At 45.4% G+C, this 19,685-nt stretch overlaps 1 protein-coding gene across 3 annotated transcripts in view; it reads right to left on the reverse strand.

Moving 5' to 3' along the window:
- The window catches only part of ABCA1 (ATP binding cassette subfamily A member 1), a 126,217-nt gene that overhangs the window by 91,616 nt on the left and 14,916 nt on the right, over positions 1–19,685 (reverse strand). For all 3 annotated transcript variants that reach the window (XM_088018728.1, XM_028108727.2, XM_028108728.2), the window contains exons 2-5: positions 14,090–14,251; positions 5,985–6,078; positions 1,853–1,994; positions 403–521 (exon numbers count right to left, since the gene is read on the reverse strand). In XM_088018728.1, the coding sequence (XP_087874854.1) occupies positions 403–521; positions 1,853–1,994; positions 5,985–6,078; positions 14,090–14,155 (421 nt within the window). In that variant the 5' untranslated portion in view covers positions 14,156–14,251. The remainder of the gene's footprint in view (positions 1–402; positions 522–1,852; positions 1,995–5,984; positions 6,079–14,089; positions 14,252–19,685) is intronic.

Here is a 19,685-nt window from a genome sequence, read left to right on the forward strand (position 1 = left end):
GCTTAACTTTCACCTATCCGTATCAAGTTGCAACTTTAATCACTCTTATGCATACATAATCATCCCCTGTCTATAAATTGGCCCATTCGCAGCAACCATACGGGCAACTCCAAAAAAAACGGAGTTGGCAGCAAGCTGCACCCCCCAATTGTCCTAATGCGGGGCCTGTGCCATTCCTCTCTGGTGATTTTTCTTCTGTCTCCCTGGAGGAGGCTGGCACATTCACTGTCTTCCCAGTTTCTTCTCAAACACCTGCAGAGAGGCCACACAGGCCAGCCGCTGAGGAGGAAAGCTCCCCAGGAAAGTGCTGAAGGAACAAGTAGCAGGCCACCTGGGCTGCCGTCTCACCCCGTGCAGGCCGATTTCCAGTCATGAACCAATGCACAGAAGGCGTCTGCTTACCTGAACTGGAATGCTCTATCTGCTGCAACGTCCTCAGAACTTGGTGTATGTCCTTCATGCTGGTATCTTTCTGGCTGTACAGAAGAAGCCGCCGAGCATCTGAGAACAGGCGAGACACGCTGCAGGGGGTGCAAGAAAAGAAGAAAAGCCCTGGTTAGACCAGCTGCCTCTCTGGCTTGAAGAAAGTACCTGCCAGGAAAACATGCCCCCGCCTGGCTGCCCGGTGTTCCATGGGCCAGCCCTGGTCCACTCCCACTGCTCGCCACAGCCAGCAGCACCAATAGCCTACACTCCTTCCCATCCACCCGCCATCCCTGCCCCGAATGCTCTTCCCGGGTGTCCACATAACCAAATCTTACCACCCTTCAAGGCCCAGCCCACGTGCCTCCTCTCCAGGAAGGCCTCACACCCACCCCCCCCCCCACACACACACACATCCAGGACCAACTTATCCATGAGACACAGAAGCACAGTGCCTAGGGCCCAGGATGCTCTTAGGGGTCCACAAAAACTTTTAATGTCTTTTAAAATCAGAATTTAAAAAAATGAAATTCAGAAATTCAGGATGAATATATATGATAATGAATCCGACCTGGATTATAGTCATCTTTACACCAACACAGTTATCAAATAAAATTTTTAATATTTCTGCGTGCAAGGAGGGGTCCCTAAAAGCTACAAAGCCTAAGGTCCATGGATGTTATAATGTGGCCCCGTCTGGCCCGGCTGCAGCTTCCTCGGAACTGTCCTGATACATCTACAGTCCTTTGTCCACTTGAACTCATGCCATGGTTCTGTGCATTCCAAGAATCTTCAATGGCTCATTCAGCTAACACTTATTAAGTCCATATTTATGTCCAGTATTGAAGCCAGGAGCCAGAAGACAAAAGCAAAGGAAGCAAAGTCCTGGCCCTCGGGGAACTCACACTGGGGAAGAGAGAGACCCGCAGACACTGGGACCCCGCAGTATGACAGGGCAGTGACAGAGTCAGAGAGAATCTGGAAGCAAAGGAACAAACTCGCCCAGCCCAGGCAGTGAGCTCCTTGAGGGCAGGCCCCCTCCCATGCACATCTCTGGACCACCTCCCCCAGCGTCTAGACCAGCCGCTTCAAATGCACAGGAAATGTTGCTAAGTGAGTAGGCTAATGAATGCACAGAGCTGACATGCTGTGTCTCCCCCTCCCCTACTTACTGACCAGTTTTTGGAAGAATGGCCCCCAACCACAGGACCCTTATTGTCGTAAGAGCTGCATATTGTTACTCCTAAAATGCACCAAAGTAAGATCCCGCAGTCTTCAATCCTGGCAGCAATTCTCCCTGCCCTTGTTCTTCAAACCTTTACAAAAGCAACCTCACTCAAATTCAACCATTCAAAATTCTCCAGAGGTTGAGAAGGGAAGAAGAGTATTAACTGACAAGTTTGGAAAGAAAACCCGATATAGTACTTACATGGATTTGTTAAAGTTTCCAACAACCCCAGGGGCCTCACCAGGAGTCGGGTAACGGAAACAGGGGTTATTGGCATTACAGATAATCCCCTGAACCCAAGGAAGCGTTCCTGCAGAGGGCATGGCTTTGTTTGGAAAGTGGCCTATGAAATCAAGAAGAAGAAAAACACAAAGAGAAACATTAATTCTCTGAGGCAATTTTGGGGACTCAACAGGAACCTTTATCTCTTTCGCTTCCACCCATACACTGCTCCATCCCAAATGTGTGCGTCCCATCCCTCACACCCAACACCTGCCACCACTGGACTGATCCCAGTCTCAGCTGGAAACTTGGCATCAGACAGTAGTTCTTAATCTACCTGCATCATCAGTAGATAGGGGTTCATGACCTCAGCCGTGGGGAAGTGACGAGAGGGGCAGAATAGACCACACACAGAAAGTGCCTGACGACCCTTACTACACCTTCCACTGCCTGCCTCACCTGCCAGAGATATGGAGGGCCCTGGGAATGGCCAGATCCAATTCCTTCATGCTCTAAGGAGACCACAGCGAGATGAAGTGGCAGGTGGAGAATGCTCAATCAAGGAGGGGCGCCTGGGTGGCTCAGTCGTTGAGCGTCTGCCTTCAGCTCAGGTCATGATCCCGGGGTCCTGGGATCGAGCCCCGCATCGGGCTCCCTGCTCGGCGGGGAGTCTGCTTGTCCCTCTGCCTCTGTCCCTCCCCTCCACTCATTCTCTCTCTCTCAAATAAAGAAATAAAATCTTAAAAAAAAAAAAAATGCTCAAAGAGTCAGTGGGCAGGACTGGGAGTGGAACCCACATTTCCGTGATCCCAATCCACATTCCTTCCCTTATATCTGAGGCTTCCCTTGTGCTCTCTCTCTTCTCAGTCCCCTTGGGTACTGTCCTTTGTTGGCCAAACATGTTAGTTTCTCCTCCTCTGCCAGCTCATAAGCTCCTCAAAGGCACATAATAAACATGCTAACTTGGGGTCAGATGTCATCTGTGAAGCTACCTTTGCTGTCAGTGTTGTTCTGTCGCTCATCCACACTACGAGCCCCATCCCATAGGCCACGTCCTCACCCTCCTTTCCCTTCACTACGGAGGAGCTGCGGACAAACAGCAGGTTTGGGGGTCCTTGGGCGGGTCCTAGGTGTCAGAGGCACACCTTGGTTGTAGTAGGCAGCCACACGGGCCAATGATGAAGATCAAGATAAATGTGCCCTGGGACCAGGGGTTTTAGCCGAAGGACCAAGCATGTGTGAATTCCTTTGGACAGAAAGGCCATGGCTCCAGCTTTCATCACATTCTCAGGGTTACCTGTGACCCTAAGAGAGTTAACAACCATTAAAAACAATGGCTCTAAGTGACAAAGGGCTGTGTAGCTTTACAGGGGTTGGGGTCAGACCTATGGGGATTCATATCCAGTCCCCGCAACTTGCTAAGTAGCAACTTCGGCCAAGTTACCCAACCCCTATGTCAGTTTCCTCGTGTGACAGAAATACAGTGGACTCCACAGAGCTGCAGTGAGTGGTGCGTGAGTTCTTACAGGGAAAGCCTGGCCCAGGGCAAAGGCCCGGAGAGCGAGCCTGTCAGGACTGTTGCAGCACTCTGGTTGTGAGCCTACGACAGTACTCATTCCACCACTGTCCAGCCGGAAATACTCCTTCCACCCCACAGCTACGACCTTCCTCCAGAGCAGGAATCCTGTTTCATTCACTTACTTTTTTTCATGCACATATGCTAACAGAGTCTCCCCAGAAGGTAAGCTACAGCCAGAAATTGCTACCCTCTGCATTTCCAATATTGGGGTCCCTTTTTTCTTTTTCTTCTATCATAGTCCAACCAGAGAGGCAACCTCCAAAGCAAGGATGTAACAAGATCTGATCACTGTGGCCACCCTCTGCAGGGACTCTGGCCTGTTGAACGTTTACTCAGTAAACCTCCTTATCTCCCTGTTAATAGTTCAAGGAAAACCAAACAAGGTCCCTTGCCTAGGTCAGCTGCTCCTCATGCAGGGAAAAGTTTATGTAACCCAACCAAATACTCGAAGAATCAAGGGATTCTCTTTAACCTCCTGAAGATACTGGCAGCCAAAATAGGGTGGTGTTGGTCCAGGCAGCACGGGGCAGTGGAGGGGAAGTTATTTCAAGCTAATCCTTGGGGAGTAAAACAAAGACCCTTCCCTAGAGGTCCCACCCGATTTACAAAAAAAAAAAAGGCAGTATGGGGACTTGGCATTTGGTATACAGGACAACAGTCAAATAGCATAATGGACCTCCACAGCCCAGGGAAGTGATTAGGACCTTGATGGCTCTCGATCAAACTCGGAAAGATTTATGGGGAAGAATTAAACGCCCATCTTTTGTTGCCAGGCACAAGACACCTCTGCAGGCTTCATCTCAGCTCTCTGCCCTTCTAGCTAGGTCTCTAGAGGGTGGTGAGAATAGGAGGGTAAGGTTGCAAGAAATGCACAGGTGGCGGGGGGGGCAAAAGTCGCATCTGCCTTCTTTAAGTATAGCAATTTCACATTTCTTAGAATCTATAATCTAGATCTAGAGGGATCTGGGTTAAAATTCAACAACTTGCCCAAGGTCATGACCTCAGCAAGAGGTGTAGCAAGGATCCAAACAAACCCCAATCTGTCTGATGCCAAGGTTTGCACTATTTCCACTCCACCATCTTGCCTGCTTGTGATCGTTCCTGAGCACAACGTAACAGATAAAAAGGCTGAGTTTTCCCTAAAACCCTAAAACATGTACTTCAGTGAAGCTTAGGGTAATGCTAAAATACAATCAAATATGCATTTGTTCATTAATCTTTGGGGCACCAAAAGAGAAAGCAGAATTACCTCCCAGGCCCACAAATTGAGCATGTATTTCATTTTATGCTATTTTCCTTTCTGGCAAAATCAGAAAAAAACGCACCCGGTGGAACGTTCTTGAGGTTTTGTGGATTTGGGGTTTTTTAAAACTTGAATATGTGTAAGATGTATTAGCAAATTAGCAGGTAAAAAAACTGCCACTACGTGCTGAGAGAGAGATGGGACCAGCCTAAGAACACAATTAAAAGGTGTCCCTAACCCCATCTCTTCCCTGAAGAACGATATCCTGCAAAAATATCCTGAGCAGCCAGCGGGCTGTGAGCGGAGCTAGCTAATGGTAGGAAAAGGCACTGAAGCAATGGAACAGAGGTCCCAGTGAAACCTCCCACATAAATGTTGACCCTTCAGACTGGGACATTTCTGCAGTCAGTCCATCCAATGAGCCCAGCCAGGAGACAAAGATGGTGATGACAGAATGACACTCAGGACAACCACATGGGGTAGGTGTCATCATTCCCCTTTGATAGATTTGAGGACACTCGGGTACAGAGAAGTGAAGTCACTTGCCCAGGGTGATATACCTAGTTAAGTGTCGAGGCCAGGATTTAAACCCAGGTCACCAGACATTGAGAGCTTGTATTCTTAGCCACTACTGTATTTTCTACCCTCACTATTATAGGCCATTATCCAAACACATGCCCGGGAGTCAGATGATTGGAGCTCGATTTCCTGTGTCACTTATTAGATGTGTGACCTCGGGCAAGTCCTGCACTTTTTGGAGCCCCAATTTACTTACTGAGAAATTAAAGCAAACGGTAACAATGAGGGTCTATTATACAAGGTTGTTATGACAATCCAATGAAATCATATTAGGCAATCTAAGCAGTCCTATACAAATGCTGCTTAAAATGGTATGTTCCCTGATTTGCAACTGTGCAATAAAGATGTAATGCATATGAAAAAAAAAAAAAGCCTGGCAGGGTCCAGATGACAGCTGAGTTAAGGCACTGCCTCAGGGGGCTCTTTTAATCACCATCCTCTGACTTATCCGTAAGCTGCTTTTACTTCCATGATCTAAAATGTATGAAACAGATGTTGGCTATTATTATAATTACTGTTATCACCATTGGCTAGGACTGAAAATGGTTTCCTGAGTTCGCGCCTTATCAGAAAATTGGAAGCGTTTCTATTCCAAACCATGTGCGGTGTTTCCTAAAGATAGTGTCTTAGGACAGGTCAAATGTAGTCCGTGCCCACTGCCTGGATGTCGCGTGCCAGGAGAGTCTCACGCGGGAGGCTCAGATACTTACATTCATGTTGTTCATAGGGTGGGTAGCTCAGCCGTACAGAGATCAGGATCAGGAAGATAAACAGAGGCCAGGCCACTTCCAGCAATAGCTGACACTGAGGGGGAAATAAGACAGAGCACTGTGAGTTTAAAAAGTAACATGGATGCTTAACTCTACTGGGCTTTGGGAAATCCACAGTTGTTAATTAAACAACTGATGGGCTCTTCAGCCTCTCCCACTACTCTCCAGGCTTTATCAATGCTGAATTGTTTGCAGTTCTCATAACATACTATTCCATACCTCTGTGTTCTCCTGGAGAAAGGGAAAACCCTTCCTATCCTGCTTCATCTGGCTCATTACTTCCTATTCATTCTTCAAGACACTCCAGCACCATTTCCTTGACCAAAATCTCAGGCTAAGTGAGAAACCCTTCTCCTGTAACAGTAACCCACGCATATTCCTCCCAGAGCCTTTTCCTCCAGCCTGAAATCACCCACCACGGGCTTCCTCAGGCAATAGGAGCACCCTGAAGGCAAGCACTCAGCTTTGCATTCCCAGCCCTCGGGCAGTGTCAGGTAGGGAAGAACCTTTAGTGGAAAGGAGAGGGCGGGGCAACCTGCTGGGCTCAACACACCACCTCCGCTCCTTTAACGGCACACACAGTTGCCCACCCCCCCACCCCCCTCCACCCCCGAATTGGGCTAAGGCTCCAAAGGACAATGGAAATTGACACAGGGTTCCATATGGACCTTTGTGCCTCCAGGACTGGAAAGAGCTGGGAAAAGTGCAAAGTTCTCCTTCCCCGTCTATCAGGGTCTCAGTACCACCTTCTCCAGGGGGTTAGAAGATCATTAAACTTACAAGTAAGCACGATCCACTCTGATTAAAACAGTGCAGTATCTCTAAAGGAAAACCCTGCCTCAGTGAGTTACCAAGGGATAAATAAGCCCAGGGACAAGATGGAAATCGTTAAGACATAATTTTATTGAACCAGGGGTGTTCAAACAACTAGTTACACTGCCCGAAGACTCACCTCTTTCATTCCCTTCATTTCTAGACTCTGAGGTTCTAATTAGGATGAACACCAAAGAGCCCAGAAGAGTCATGGGGGCCTTGTGGTTATGAGTAATTAAAACTGTGGCTGCAGAGCCACAAAGTCAATAGAACACTGGCCTGAAATCCCCTCCCCCTTTTTTTTTCAAACAGAATTTTTTTTCTTGATCTTTAAGTCCATACATTTTTATTGTGGAAAATTTGAAATTAAAAAATTCTAGAAAAGTAGGAAAAAGTAAATACGAATCACCCTTAATCCTACTTTCCAAAGATAATCCCTAGTAAACTGAGCTAACAGTGCCCCCTATTAATATTTTGGTCTTTTTTTCTATGCATACATGAATATTTTTCTCTACAAAATTGACATTATACAGCATATATAATTTTGTATTTTGCTTTTTCATTTAACATTACAATGGGAGTATTTTCCATGACAAAATATTCTCTTAAAAATGGATTTTAATGGCCATTTTGATATTCCATACTGTGAAAAGATCATAATTAATTAAACTCTCTGCTCTTGCTGGTGCTTCAGAGTGTTTCTGCTTTTTTGTTTACCATTTGTGGTTGCATTTTGGGATTTTAAATAACCCATTTTTAATTTCCAAAGACCTTCGGTATGATTACCCATTAAAGTCTTTTTTAAAATCTTCTTTTTGGAAGGAAATACAAAAATGATAATAGTAGATGTCCTGGGGTGATAAGAACATAAGTGACTTTTTTTTTTTAAACACTTTCCTGTGTTTCCTAAATCTTCCATAATGAGCATGTATTACTTCTTGAATGGAACAAAAATCCACTGTTACCATATTCCCATGAAGAATAATTTATACTATTTGATAGCACATGGGGGCGTAGGAGGGTGACGGAGGGTGGGGGTATGAATGGGTCCCTCTTTGGAAGAAAGCATGCTGTCAGTGGGGTCTCCAAGACCAAAGACATGGCTGGTCTTCCTAATATTTCTACAAATAATCCCAAAGAGGCAACATACACTGAAATCTCCAAGCTTTCAAATGACATTTGGTCTCTTCCACCAGCAGAGTTGGAAGTCCCTCCTTGGAGTCTCCCAGGTACTCCGTGCCTTCACCAGCACTTGGCACAGCAGGGGCCCTATTTCGAAAGGACTTTCTCCCCCACTGTCACTTTCTTCTCACTAAGCCTGCCACATAGAAAGTCTTAAAAAAGACTGAGTAAGAGAATGAACTGAAGTTTATGAAATAATAAAGATGGAAATATAAATCAGTTGAGCTGTCTGGGAAAGCAATTTGACCATATGTAGTCAAAAGACACGTTTATCCCCTTTGACCAAGTAATGTGCATAGGAATTCACCCTACAGAACTAAATTTAAAATATCAAAAAGCTATATACATGAAGTTATTCATCCACTGAAACACTGTCATTGCAAAATATTGGAAACAACTTAGTTGCACAATACTGGGGAAATGATTAAATTATGGTACATCTACTGGACAATATATTATGCTGTCCTTACATCTATGAAACACAGACACCATTAACCATGTAACACTAAGTGAAAAAAGCAGAACACAAAATTGTATGCATTACAAGCTTACAGCTACATAAAATCACTTACAAATATGAACAGGAATAAACATTTTAAAAATGGCATAACTGTGAATGAACTCAGAAAAGAATAATGAATTCAGAAAAAAAAAAAACAAAAACAAAATTAAATGAAGAGTATGAGTAAGAGAGTCACCAACCTTGGCACTCTGAAGTTACCATTTGTACATTCAGGATAAATAGTAGCTACAATTTTTTTATTTAGAGTCCAGTATGTAGTAGGCACACTACATATGGATTATCTCGATTTAATCCTCCAAACAGCCCTGTGGTGTAGGAACCATTACTGTCCCCATTTTATATGTGGCAAGGCTAAAGCTCAAGGAGGGGTAAGTCATGGAGATAGAGGCAGAGTTATGATTAACTGCTAGTTCTGCCCAACTCCAGAGGCCACATGGCATTGAAACAGCAGGTGTCCCCGGTGGGAAACGACCGCATTGGTGGCAAGGTCACAAAACATCAACCTGGTTCCACCGAGGTAATGTGAATTGTAACAGTTACAGCCAATAGTGAGCACCTACTGCATACCAGGTATTTTTATATATCTCATCTCTAATATTTAATTCTCATAATGACTCTGTGAGATAGGTTGAATTGTTACCATGAAGCTAAGATTTGGAGAGGTTATCACCCATAACCTGGCAACAGAGAGCACCAGCACTTGAACCCAGTTCTAGTGACCCCCTTGTGCTTTTGCACCCATTTTACAGATGAGGACACTGAGGCCCAGAGAGTTAATAAACAAACATTCAAATGTTGCCAACAGGGTATGAATTTATCAAATTAAAACTACACTGGTGGATTACTGTAAAACTACCACGAATGTCAGTGGCATCCTGTGATGCTAGGGCCAAAAAATCCTTCTCTTACTAACACAAATTTATATGCATGCCTCTCAGAATTGTTTTGAAATTTAAGAAGATAATGGACATAAAAGCATGTCAAAACTACAAAACGCAGTCTACGCACCAAGAATCAGTATTATAACTATGAAGATTGTTTGGAAATATGGAAACATACACACCAAATAATGTCAAATGGAAGAAGCAAACAGAACGTAAAATGGTACGTATACATGTGAGGATTACAACTGTCGCCTTGGGCTATTGTCGCTCAAGTCCCTTCAGTGCCAAGGACCACACAATCCAATCCTCATAATCATGACCCATCCACCTCAGAGACTTCTTCTGTACATAAAATAAAATTCAGCTGTCCTTCCCCAGCTCCAAGGCCAGGCATGATCTGGCCCTGCCAATCCCCAGCTCATCCCCAGTCAGCCTTCATTCACCCCACCCACCAGTGTCACTGGCTTCTCTGTTCCTTGACTCAGGAGCATGCATTCGGCCCCGTGGCCTTCACACCTTCTCTCTACCTGGAATGTGGTGCTCCTCATTTCTGAGCTCCTGATCTTCCCCGGCTTGAACTTCAGGGCTCTCGGCTTACCTGTTTTAACTTTCCATCCTAAATTAAGTCCCTACCCATAGCCAGGTGGTATCTAACACAGTGCCACAGTTTGTCTGATTTATTTTCTTCCTAACACCTAACACAGTTTGTTATTTTATTTTTACTTCTGTGATCATGTATCTCATATCTGCTCCCCTCACTGAACAGTAGGCTCTGCGAGGGCAAGGATCGTGTCTGTCTGCTTCCAGCACGCTGCCCCCCATGTAGTAGATGCTCAATAAATATGCATCCAAATGAAACATAAATGGCTATGTGTTCTAACTTTCTTCATTCCACAGAAGACGAAACTAAAACTCAAGGGAAGTGGGTTTCCCTCAGCCATTGGAGGCACGTGGTGGCCAAGGTGGAATTAGAACTGAATTAGAATTAAATAAAAATTAGAATTACTACCTGGATTTGAACCGTCACTACCAGGCCAGGAACAAGGACAAGGAAGAAATGTATCAGCTGGAACTGGAAGTGGGAGGAAAGGTGGAAATTTTTCATCTACCCTGGAAAATTCTCTAGTGGCTCTTAAATGAGGAGTTTTAATTTTTATTTACTTGATAGTTTATTCCTTATCATTAACCAATGTCCAAATACTGATACTATGCAAAAATCAGAATTACCTATTTTCCCAGCCACGTGGCTAGTCAGATCTCATGGAGACAATTAGTAGCAAAGGCAAAAGAGAGAGGCCACATGGCCACACTGTCCCATCTGCTCCATGGGACCTTGGCCTCTGGCTCAGCCTGAAACCAGAGGAGGATCCTGAGAACTCTCAAGCCCCTCGCCCTTCCTGTCCCAAGCCCTGTTTGTGCTGAATGACTGCCACCCACACAAGTTAACCGTTACTTTGGACCCAAACTGAGCTTTGCCCCCAACTTTCACAACTCAGTGTATTCTTTGCCCAACAACGGAAAGCTAACCCTGGCTGATGGTCTCCATGAGGGGACAATGGGGCACAAGAGAGGGCCCCAGGATTCATCAGCAAACAAGAACACGGAGAGAAAGGGCAAACGCTGCCTTTCCACGGGGTTATTCTGGAGTGTACTGTTCAGCTCCCAGCTTTCACACATTCTTCCCGGCAGCAGCACACAAGGCCCCTATAACAGGGGAGCCTCCTGAGACCTGCAAACTGATGGCCCATTTGACACATTCATCACTCGTTCAGCAAATAGGATTTCAGCATGTGCTGGGTGCCAGGTTCTGGGCCCGAGTGTGTATACTCTAGGATCTGAGAAAATGGGAAACAAGCAATGATTTTCCACACATTGTGAGCAAGAACTATCATGGAGTTTCTCCCCCTGCCTAGCGGGCAGGGCTGGTTCTGACTATGCGAGCTAACAAAGGGGCACCAAAACCCTTAACAAGTCCCATTGTCTCAACAATATAATCCAGAAGTCCAAGCCAGGTGGATTGGGAAATAGCTACTAGTCAGCACTTAAGATCCATGGGCATTAAACCTTCAGTGCAGACAAAGCAAAGCCTGCCAATCAATCAATCAATAAAGGACTGGACTACCCTTGAGCCCGGCTTTCTTTGCTAAGATGATACAATTCTTTCCACCACTCAGTGGCTAACGGACACACGATGGCAGACACAGTTTCCCATTATGTGAGCTGCCGCCACCAGGATGAGAGGAGGCAGGGGACCCAGACCACACCGTAGTTAAGAAGTGAGGACAGGTGATGAACACATAGGACCTGGAAATTCCAGGACCTGAGAACAGCCATGAGAAACAGGAGCAAAGGTGAGGAAAAGGTCAGAAACGTCAAGATTTTGAGACTGAAAATAGAAAAAATAACGATACTACTGAAAAGCAATTTGACATAGTGATTTAGAGTACCCATGCTAAAGTCAGGTTATCTAGATCTGAACCTTACATTTGCTCCTGACCAGAGATGTGGACCTCAGACAGATTACTTAAACTCTCTCTGTACTTCAAGTACCCCAGCTACCACCCAAGGAAATAAAAAACAGTACTTCATGGGGTTCTAAAGAATTAATCCAATTAATAAGCCACTTAGGTGCCTAGCACATGGAAACCCATTCTAAGTGTTTCCTTTTATTATATTATATAATAATATGTTATATTTTACTGTTTCTATTATCACCAAGACAGATAGGCTACATAGATTCTAATCTCCACTCTCTGACTAGTGACCTTAAGATTCAGGTCCCCACTTGTAACATGAAGGGGCTAAAAAAAAAAAAAAAAAAAAAAACCATTGTTTCTCAGACTAGAATATATATTCCTGAGGGATTAAATATGAGGTCTCTGTGAGGATTTTAAACATTTTGTGTTTTCATTTCAGGGGTCATCTAAACAAATTCAAATAAACATAACTGAATTTTCTGAATGCCTACTTTATAACTACTTCTGGCACAAGGTTTAAAGCCTAAGTTTATATTTGTGTCTGTGATTGCGATGGCACCAATGTAAATGTAGCCGACTAATGAGAAAGGAACAGATGCAGACGCAATTTATAAATGATGAGATTGGACCAAACGAAAGCCAAATGACATCAAAGGAAGGTCACTGGAAAAGTGGTTGAAGAATGGAATCATTAGCACATAGTAATACAGACTGTCCAACCTCAGAAGAATCTGCACTACAGGCTTCACTACCATCTTCACATTACCACTTCCAATTTGGTTTCAGCTGAACAAGGGCAGATGTCTTACTCCATTCACAATGTTAATTTGCATTGTATTGGTTTTGCAATATTGTCTGCATTTCTTTCGTAAGTATGCATGGGTCGTATGGTTGTATGACAGCCTATAAGTACAGAGGTTTATATTTAGTATCACATAGGGTACACATTTAAGTAACATTACAATAAAAAAGAAATTTCGTGAACACAGGGGACCTTGACATTTTTGTACTTCTAAAAAAGGTCCAAGCATTATTCTAGTTTGAGAAACACTAATTAAATTCTCTCAAAGGTCTCTTATGGCTCTTTGAGTCTAAGGAAGATGATCATTTTGGTTATAGACATGTTAAGCCTAGTTAAGATAGCCCAGTGGGGACACAGGCTTAGAACTCAGAAAAAAAAGCGGGAAACAGATTTAGAAACCAACTATAGGGGCTTGTAGTTGGCTGGGTGGCTCAGTCGGTTGGGTTCGCCTCTTGATTTCGGCTCAAGTCATGATCTCAGGGTTGTGAGAGAGAGCCCCATGTTGGGCTCCGCGCTCAGCAGGGAGTCTGCTTGAGATTCTCTCTCCTTCTCCCTCTGCCCCCAGCCCCTGCGTGCTCTCTCTCTCTCTCTCTCTCAAATAAATAAATAAATCTTTAAGGAAAAAAAAAAGAAGCCAACTACAGAGCAGTGCAGCTAAAGCCAGGAGCCTAGATGGGACGTGTCCAAGAGTGTTCGGAGATAGACAAGCCAAGAGCCGATGTCTGAGCTTCAGGGAGCTCACCATGCCTCACAGCCTTCCCCTTCCTCCTCGTAAAAATACCATTCACCCAAGCATTAAGGATGACCTTCTCAGGATTATGCAAAGAATTCTGTGTCCCATCCAGGAAGTGAATGGCTTAGAACCCTCCACAGAGATCAAACAAATGTCAGTTTTATATTCTTCCAGACTAGCAGTCCAAGCTGAGAGAGTCCACACTGACAGGAAGAGACCCAGTCTCTAAGAGCTGGGCCCTTAACTCACTTCATTCCCACCTCCCAGAAATACAGGGGCCCTCGGGCACTCTCGGAGAGCCAGGTGGCCCCCAGGGCTGCAGCAAAGGGAAAGAGTGGGCGGTCAGAGGCAATTCTGTGCCAGATTCCAGAGGTCAGGACTCGTGCCTGGGCACTAGCACACACACTAAAGCTAACGTTTCTGCCTGGCTGCTGATCTTCCCTCTCCAGTAAGCAACAGGGCTACTGCAGGACCACACGGACCTGTGCCCACCGGGGCCAGATTCATTCGGTCTCTCTGAGAAAACCAAGAAGATTCCCTCTCCTCCCTCCTCCAACACCCAACTCAAAACCGTGAAGAAAAGCGGGGGAGAACCCCGCCCCTTCCCCGAACCGGAGAGACCCAGGCTTACTGTTTGTCTTCTTCTGAAAGTGAGGTTCTTCCATAGCAGCAACCTCAACTGAGGCCAGTAAGCCATGTTACCTCCGCGGGCGCCCCCCGCAGCGCGTGTGGCTCAGGAGCCCGTGGAGACTGTGGCCGCAGCTCATGCAGGGCCGCTGTGGCTGGTCATTAACTGAAAGATAAAGCAGGAGGGGAGAGCGCGATCAGTGATTACGGCAAAGCCAGACGCCAGTGAGGACTGTTACTCCAGCCCCCTCACCTGAGACCTCAATACCCGGATCCATGTCCTCACTGCTCCCAGGAAGTCCCGAGACCCCAACTTTTGGCTTCGGGGTTCTCTGGTAAATGGGGACTCTGGAGGCTCTCTGGCAGCAGGCTGGAAGCCAGTCATTATAATCCTAACCATTTTAGTTCCATTGGTATGATCGTCTGGGAGTGAAAAATGCACTTATGAAAACAGACTTGAGCGTTTGGTCAAAACACTGAGGTTGGAAATGGCATCCTGGACTCCCAGAGACCTGCCTCACCTCTCCAAGAAAATGCCTCCCTTCACATAAAATGTTAGCCGTATTTATAAATTCTGCCTCAGCTCTGCAGTAATTTATGCTATTCCTTGAAAATTTGCTGTGGACTACATTTTCATCTGGCCACACAGTTGTGTCCTTCAAATGATAAATGGCACCATCGAGAAAGCAGTTTCCCAATCTGGAAAGTGCGTCCTAGAAGACGGTGAAGAAACACCAAGGAAGGGCCATTGACACCTGGTTCCCAGGTGATGGGGACAATCCCAGCGCTGCATGTCTGTGGAAAGAAAACAGTACCCTGTGGAGAAACAAGTCGGCTAAGGCAGGCGGAGAGCATCACCTGTGAAAGCAACAAGCTCCACTGCCCAGCCGTATGCACACCCTGGCTCTGTTCCACCTGCACCTGCACACGGGGGCCCGCTACTCCGTGTCAGGTGCCGCGGGTACCTCCTTGGAGGACTGCTTCCCCATGCTGGGGGCAGGGATGGTTCTCATACAGGGGGATACAACATTCTGTGTGTCCCAGCTGCTCACTCAACAACTGTATTTACTAAATGCTGGAATTTATATTAAGTAGCCGTGCTAAAATTAAAGTTGGGGAAGGGGCAGAAAGTGAAAAGTAGAAGAAGGGAGGGACACACGGGTCAAAGCTGGGCCCTGCGGGCACCTGGTAGTCACGAACTCTGGGCAGACACTAGAAACCAGCTTTACTTCTAAATCGCTCGGTTTATCCTTGTGGCCCCAAGTGGGGTGGAGGTGGAAGTGGGCTATTAGGCATGAGGAACAAACAGCAAAAAGAATGAATGCAGTGACCACTTACCAATACAAAGCCAAGTATTAGACTAAAAATCTGTGAGTCCAAATGAGATCTCAATGCAAAGCTCAGCCTCTAGCAGGATTTTACTCTTTTGTCCCCTATACCCCTCAAGGACTTGCATTTAAAACCTCTAGAGAAGAAAAGAGATTGGAGGGAGTTTTCAGTGTCTGAGAAGGAGCAACCCTATTATTACATTATGTATTTTAATTCATTCATTGACAATCCAACAAATCGGGAATTCCTCCAAAATATTCAAGCTTTGGGACCTATTTCTTTTCTTTGTCATTTGCTCAGCAAACCTCTAGGACACAGGCCCCCAAAATTTCTCACCCCAGAAAGAAGAGGTAAACTAGCAATGCCTCGGGTCTGTTCCCAATTTGTTGTTTAAAGATAATCAACTGACCTCCCAGGCACTGAGAGCCAGGATGCCACTATGAGACGTTTTGTAAGTGGCCTAGGATAGGACCTACCTTCCAGAAATACGGAAATAAATAATTAGCTAGATTTTTCTCATGCAAAAGCTGCTCTCCAGGAATCACTTGGTTGATTTAGAAGCTACATGAATCTTTTCAGACCCCCAAGGTAACAGTGAGGAGGCTGGAATGCAAGTTCGTAATCTAAAAAGGACAATTAACGTAGCAGAAAGAGCCCCAGTAGGAATTAGCCCCAGCTTCCCAACTATGTGCCCTGGGCCAAGCCTTTACATTCCAGCATCAATTTCCTCATCAAAAAAATTCAGATGACAACACCTACCTTGCATGATGTTCGGAGGACTAAATGAGAAAATATATAAGTAAATTCCTGACACGGTACATGGCATACCGTAAATGCCAAAGAAATGAGTTCCCTTCCCCCACCTCTCTCTGTTCTATCAGTACCCTCTAACAGCGAAACGGTTACGTCCTGTCCAAACATTTATCTCTATTCCATTACTTCTAGCAAACCCATCATGGGTTTCTGGAAAGGTAGGAGGAGCCCAGTAGGAAAGAGAAAATCTAAATAGCCTAGTGTTAGAGAGCCCCATGGACAAACCAGAGCACAACCCCCCCCCCCCCCGCCCAATCTGAATCGAAAATCTTAAGAGGAAAAGAAGACACACCCCGACAGAGTGTGCGTGAGTTGCGAAAGGCCAGGAAGAGGTTTTTTTGGAGACTATTTTCCCGAAAGTAGAGTTTCTGGATCTCCAGACAAGGGTTCTGGGCCCGGGTAACGACCCGAAGGTTGTTAGGAAGAAGTAGCCCAGCGCAGCACTGCTCTGGCTTTGCTGGGTACAAGCAGGCAGGCTTCTTTCCCCAAATCCCCCACGCGCCTTGGCATGGCCCTGGCCTCCCGCATAATTCCCTCCTCCCACTTTAGAACACAGCTATCGTTGCTGGAGCAATTCTGTCCACAAAGGAGGGTTTGGCAATGCCCAAACCCCTCTGCTCAGGTAACTGAAGCCAAAGGGACATTTCTACATCAGTTTTCCAGGGAAGTGAACAAATAAACCAAAACCAAAAAGAATGCAGTACTATGTACCAGATTTCTCAATGTTTCAAAGTCAGTCCCACACTTGCTCCTGCCCGTGTGCACATTTCCAGTTACTGGCTGGAAAGGGTCCTACTTCACAATTGCCACCAGTCAACAGGCCACTCTCATCCCACTCCGGGTGACCAGAGTAGCCAATTCACTGGTCTGCCCGCCTCCAGTCTTGTCCCCCTCCCATCCATTTACCACAAAGCAGCTGCAGTTCTTCAATTAAACTGTAAATCCACATATGCTCTTCCCCCTCTTAGAACCCTTGGCCGGCTCCCCACCCCCCTGAGGGTGCGGTCCAATCTGTGTCTTGGTTTAGCCAGTCTCCCTGGTGATTCCTACTTCTCTCACGCTGCTCCCACCTTCTGAACCGTGCTCTGAAGAAACTACTTACGGGTTCTGAATGGGCCACACTCTCTCCTACCACTGGGACTCCTTGGTGTGTTCCCTGTCCTGGAAACCCCTTCTCCCAGCACTGTCAGCCTGGCTAACTTTTCCTCAATCTTAGGTCTCCATTTAGCTGCCTCTTGCCTGGGATCCTACCCTGATGACCTCCCCTGCACTGACACCTGGGTTAGGAGCCCCTCCTGGGTGCTCCCAGGGCTGCCTCTGTTTTCCCTTGAAGCATTTCTCTCACATTCTGAGTTTGCAGGCACCATTCCTGTTTTCTTCATCCCTGTTTTCCTAGTTACCTGGCATGTGGTAAGCAGTCAGGGAATGCTTGCTTAATTAATTAAGAGATGGACAAGAGAAATAGGGTTTCAGAATGTCAGGGTGGTGGCATTCCTGGGCCTGCGGTAACTGATTTCTCAAGCTTGACTAACTGATTCCAGCAAATTGTCCCCAGAGAGGGAGCTCTAGGTTCAGCGGGCTTCTACCGAACACTCCCCGGCCACAAAGGGCTGTTGAGCTTTCCCAGGTGACTCCTGGGGCATTCGGGAAAATGTAATTAAATCAAGGTCTACTTCCCACAAACACCAGGTTTAGCTAAGGCCCAAGCAAGCCATCCCAAGGCCAGCAGAGCCATGAAATCTGCCTTCTGCCAATCTCCATGCTCAAGTCCTAGGTGCTCTCCCTCTCTGGCTCTCGTCATCAGTCACTCAGGTGGACCATCCTTTGACAAAACATAACATAGTTTCCACACCCTCACCTTCTTTTGTACAGTATGGACCTAGAGGAAGTGATTTTTCAAATCTTCTGTTTGTTTTTAAGATGGCTCCATGCCCAGTGTGGAGCCCAGTGTGGGGCTTGATCTCATGACCTAAGCTGAGATCAAGAGCTGGACATTTAACTGACTGAGCAACCCAGGTGATCCATGACTTTTCAAATCTTTAACCAATTTTTTAAAGAAATTTTCACTTCAAATGCCACTGATACTATAAAATTATTAGTAGCTAGAGAATATAACAGACTGCTAAAACATAACCTTCTCAAATAAGCAAACATGCTCAACATCATTAGTTGCAGAGACATGCAAATTAAGACCACAATGAAATACTTCTACACATCTGCTGGAAGTATTAAGATTTTTAAAATTTTCAAGTGCTAGCAAGTATGTGAAGCAACTGGAACTCTTATATACTGCTAATGGGAATGTAAAATGGAACAGATACTTTGTACAACAGTTTGGCAATTTCTTGTAAAGTTACACACGGGCTTATGATACAGCCCAGCCACCTCATGCTAGGTATTTACTCAAAAGATAGGAGGGACTATCTTCACACAAAGACTTGTGTGTGAATGTTTATAGAAGTCTTATGGAATAGCCAAAACTGAAAATAACCCAAATGTCCATCAACTAAGGGATAAATTAAAATGGAATACCCCTCAGCAATAAACAAAGAACAAACTACTGATAGGTACAATAGCATGGATGAATCTCAAAAAGCCTTGTGCTAAGGGAAATACATAAGACACAAGCGACTGCCTACCACAGGACTCCCATCTACATGACATTCTGAAAAGGTAAAGCAATGAGGACAGATCCCTGGTAGTGGGTGGAGGTGAAAATAGATTGCAAAAGGAGCACTGAGTGATGGAAATATTCTATATCATGACTGTGGTAGTTGTTATACAACTATAGACATTTATCAAAACTCATCAAACTGTACGCTTTAAAAGGGTTAATTTAATTCTATGTAAATTCTACATCAATAACCTGACCCCCTCCCCCCAAAAATCACTTGCCTTCCATTATAATAGTTAATCTACTCCACAAGTCCAGTCACGCCTGGGAGGACCTGAGAATTGTATAGTATAAAGTCTTATTATTGTGTGATTCACTAGCAAGGTGAACAGTGGATAAAATATTCACTGCATATTCATTCCACAAACAAGGAAGCCTTCACTCTGCGAGGGTCCCATTAGCACAATAAATATTTATTAAGTGCCTAATATGTGCCAGGTGCTGTTCTAGACACTGGAGATTCTGCAGTGAACAAAAGAGGCAAAGTTCTTGCTCTTGTGGAACTTCTAGGTGGAAGACAAATCGCAGTGGGTTGTTAAGGCAGTGGGCAGTAGGAGTAATGAAGAAAAATAAAGCAGAGTCAGGGGAGAGTATGGGGGAGAGGGTTAAGTCCTTTCTGAGGACGTGCCTTTAGGACAGTGAAATGACACTGGGCTGTGCTGCTGGCAAAAGGGTCACCAGATGACAGCTGCGATCGTGAATACTTTCAACTTTTCCCCAAACCAAAACCCAGAATGTCAGACTCAGTGGCGCTGACAAAAGAAAAAACAAAACTGTAATTACA

This window comes from Eumetopias jubatus, unplaced genomic scaffold (assembly GCF_037043125.1).
Source record: "Eumetopias jubatus isolate StellerSeaLion01/CBP00866 unplaced genomic scaffold, mEumJub1_p1.0 scaffold_15, whole genome shotgun sequence".
In the NCBI taxonomy this organism is placed as follows: Eukaryota; Metazoa; Chordata; class Mammalia; order Carnivora; family Otariidae; genus Eumetopias; species Eumetopias jubatus.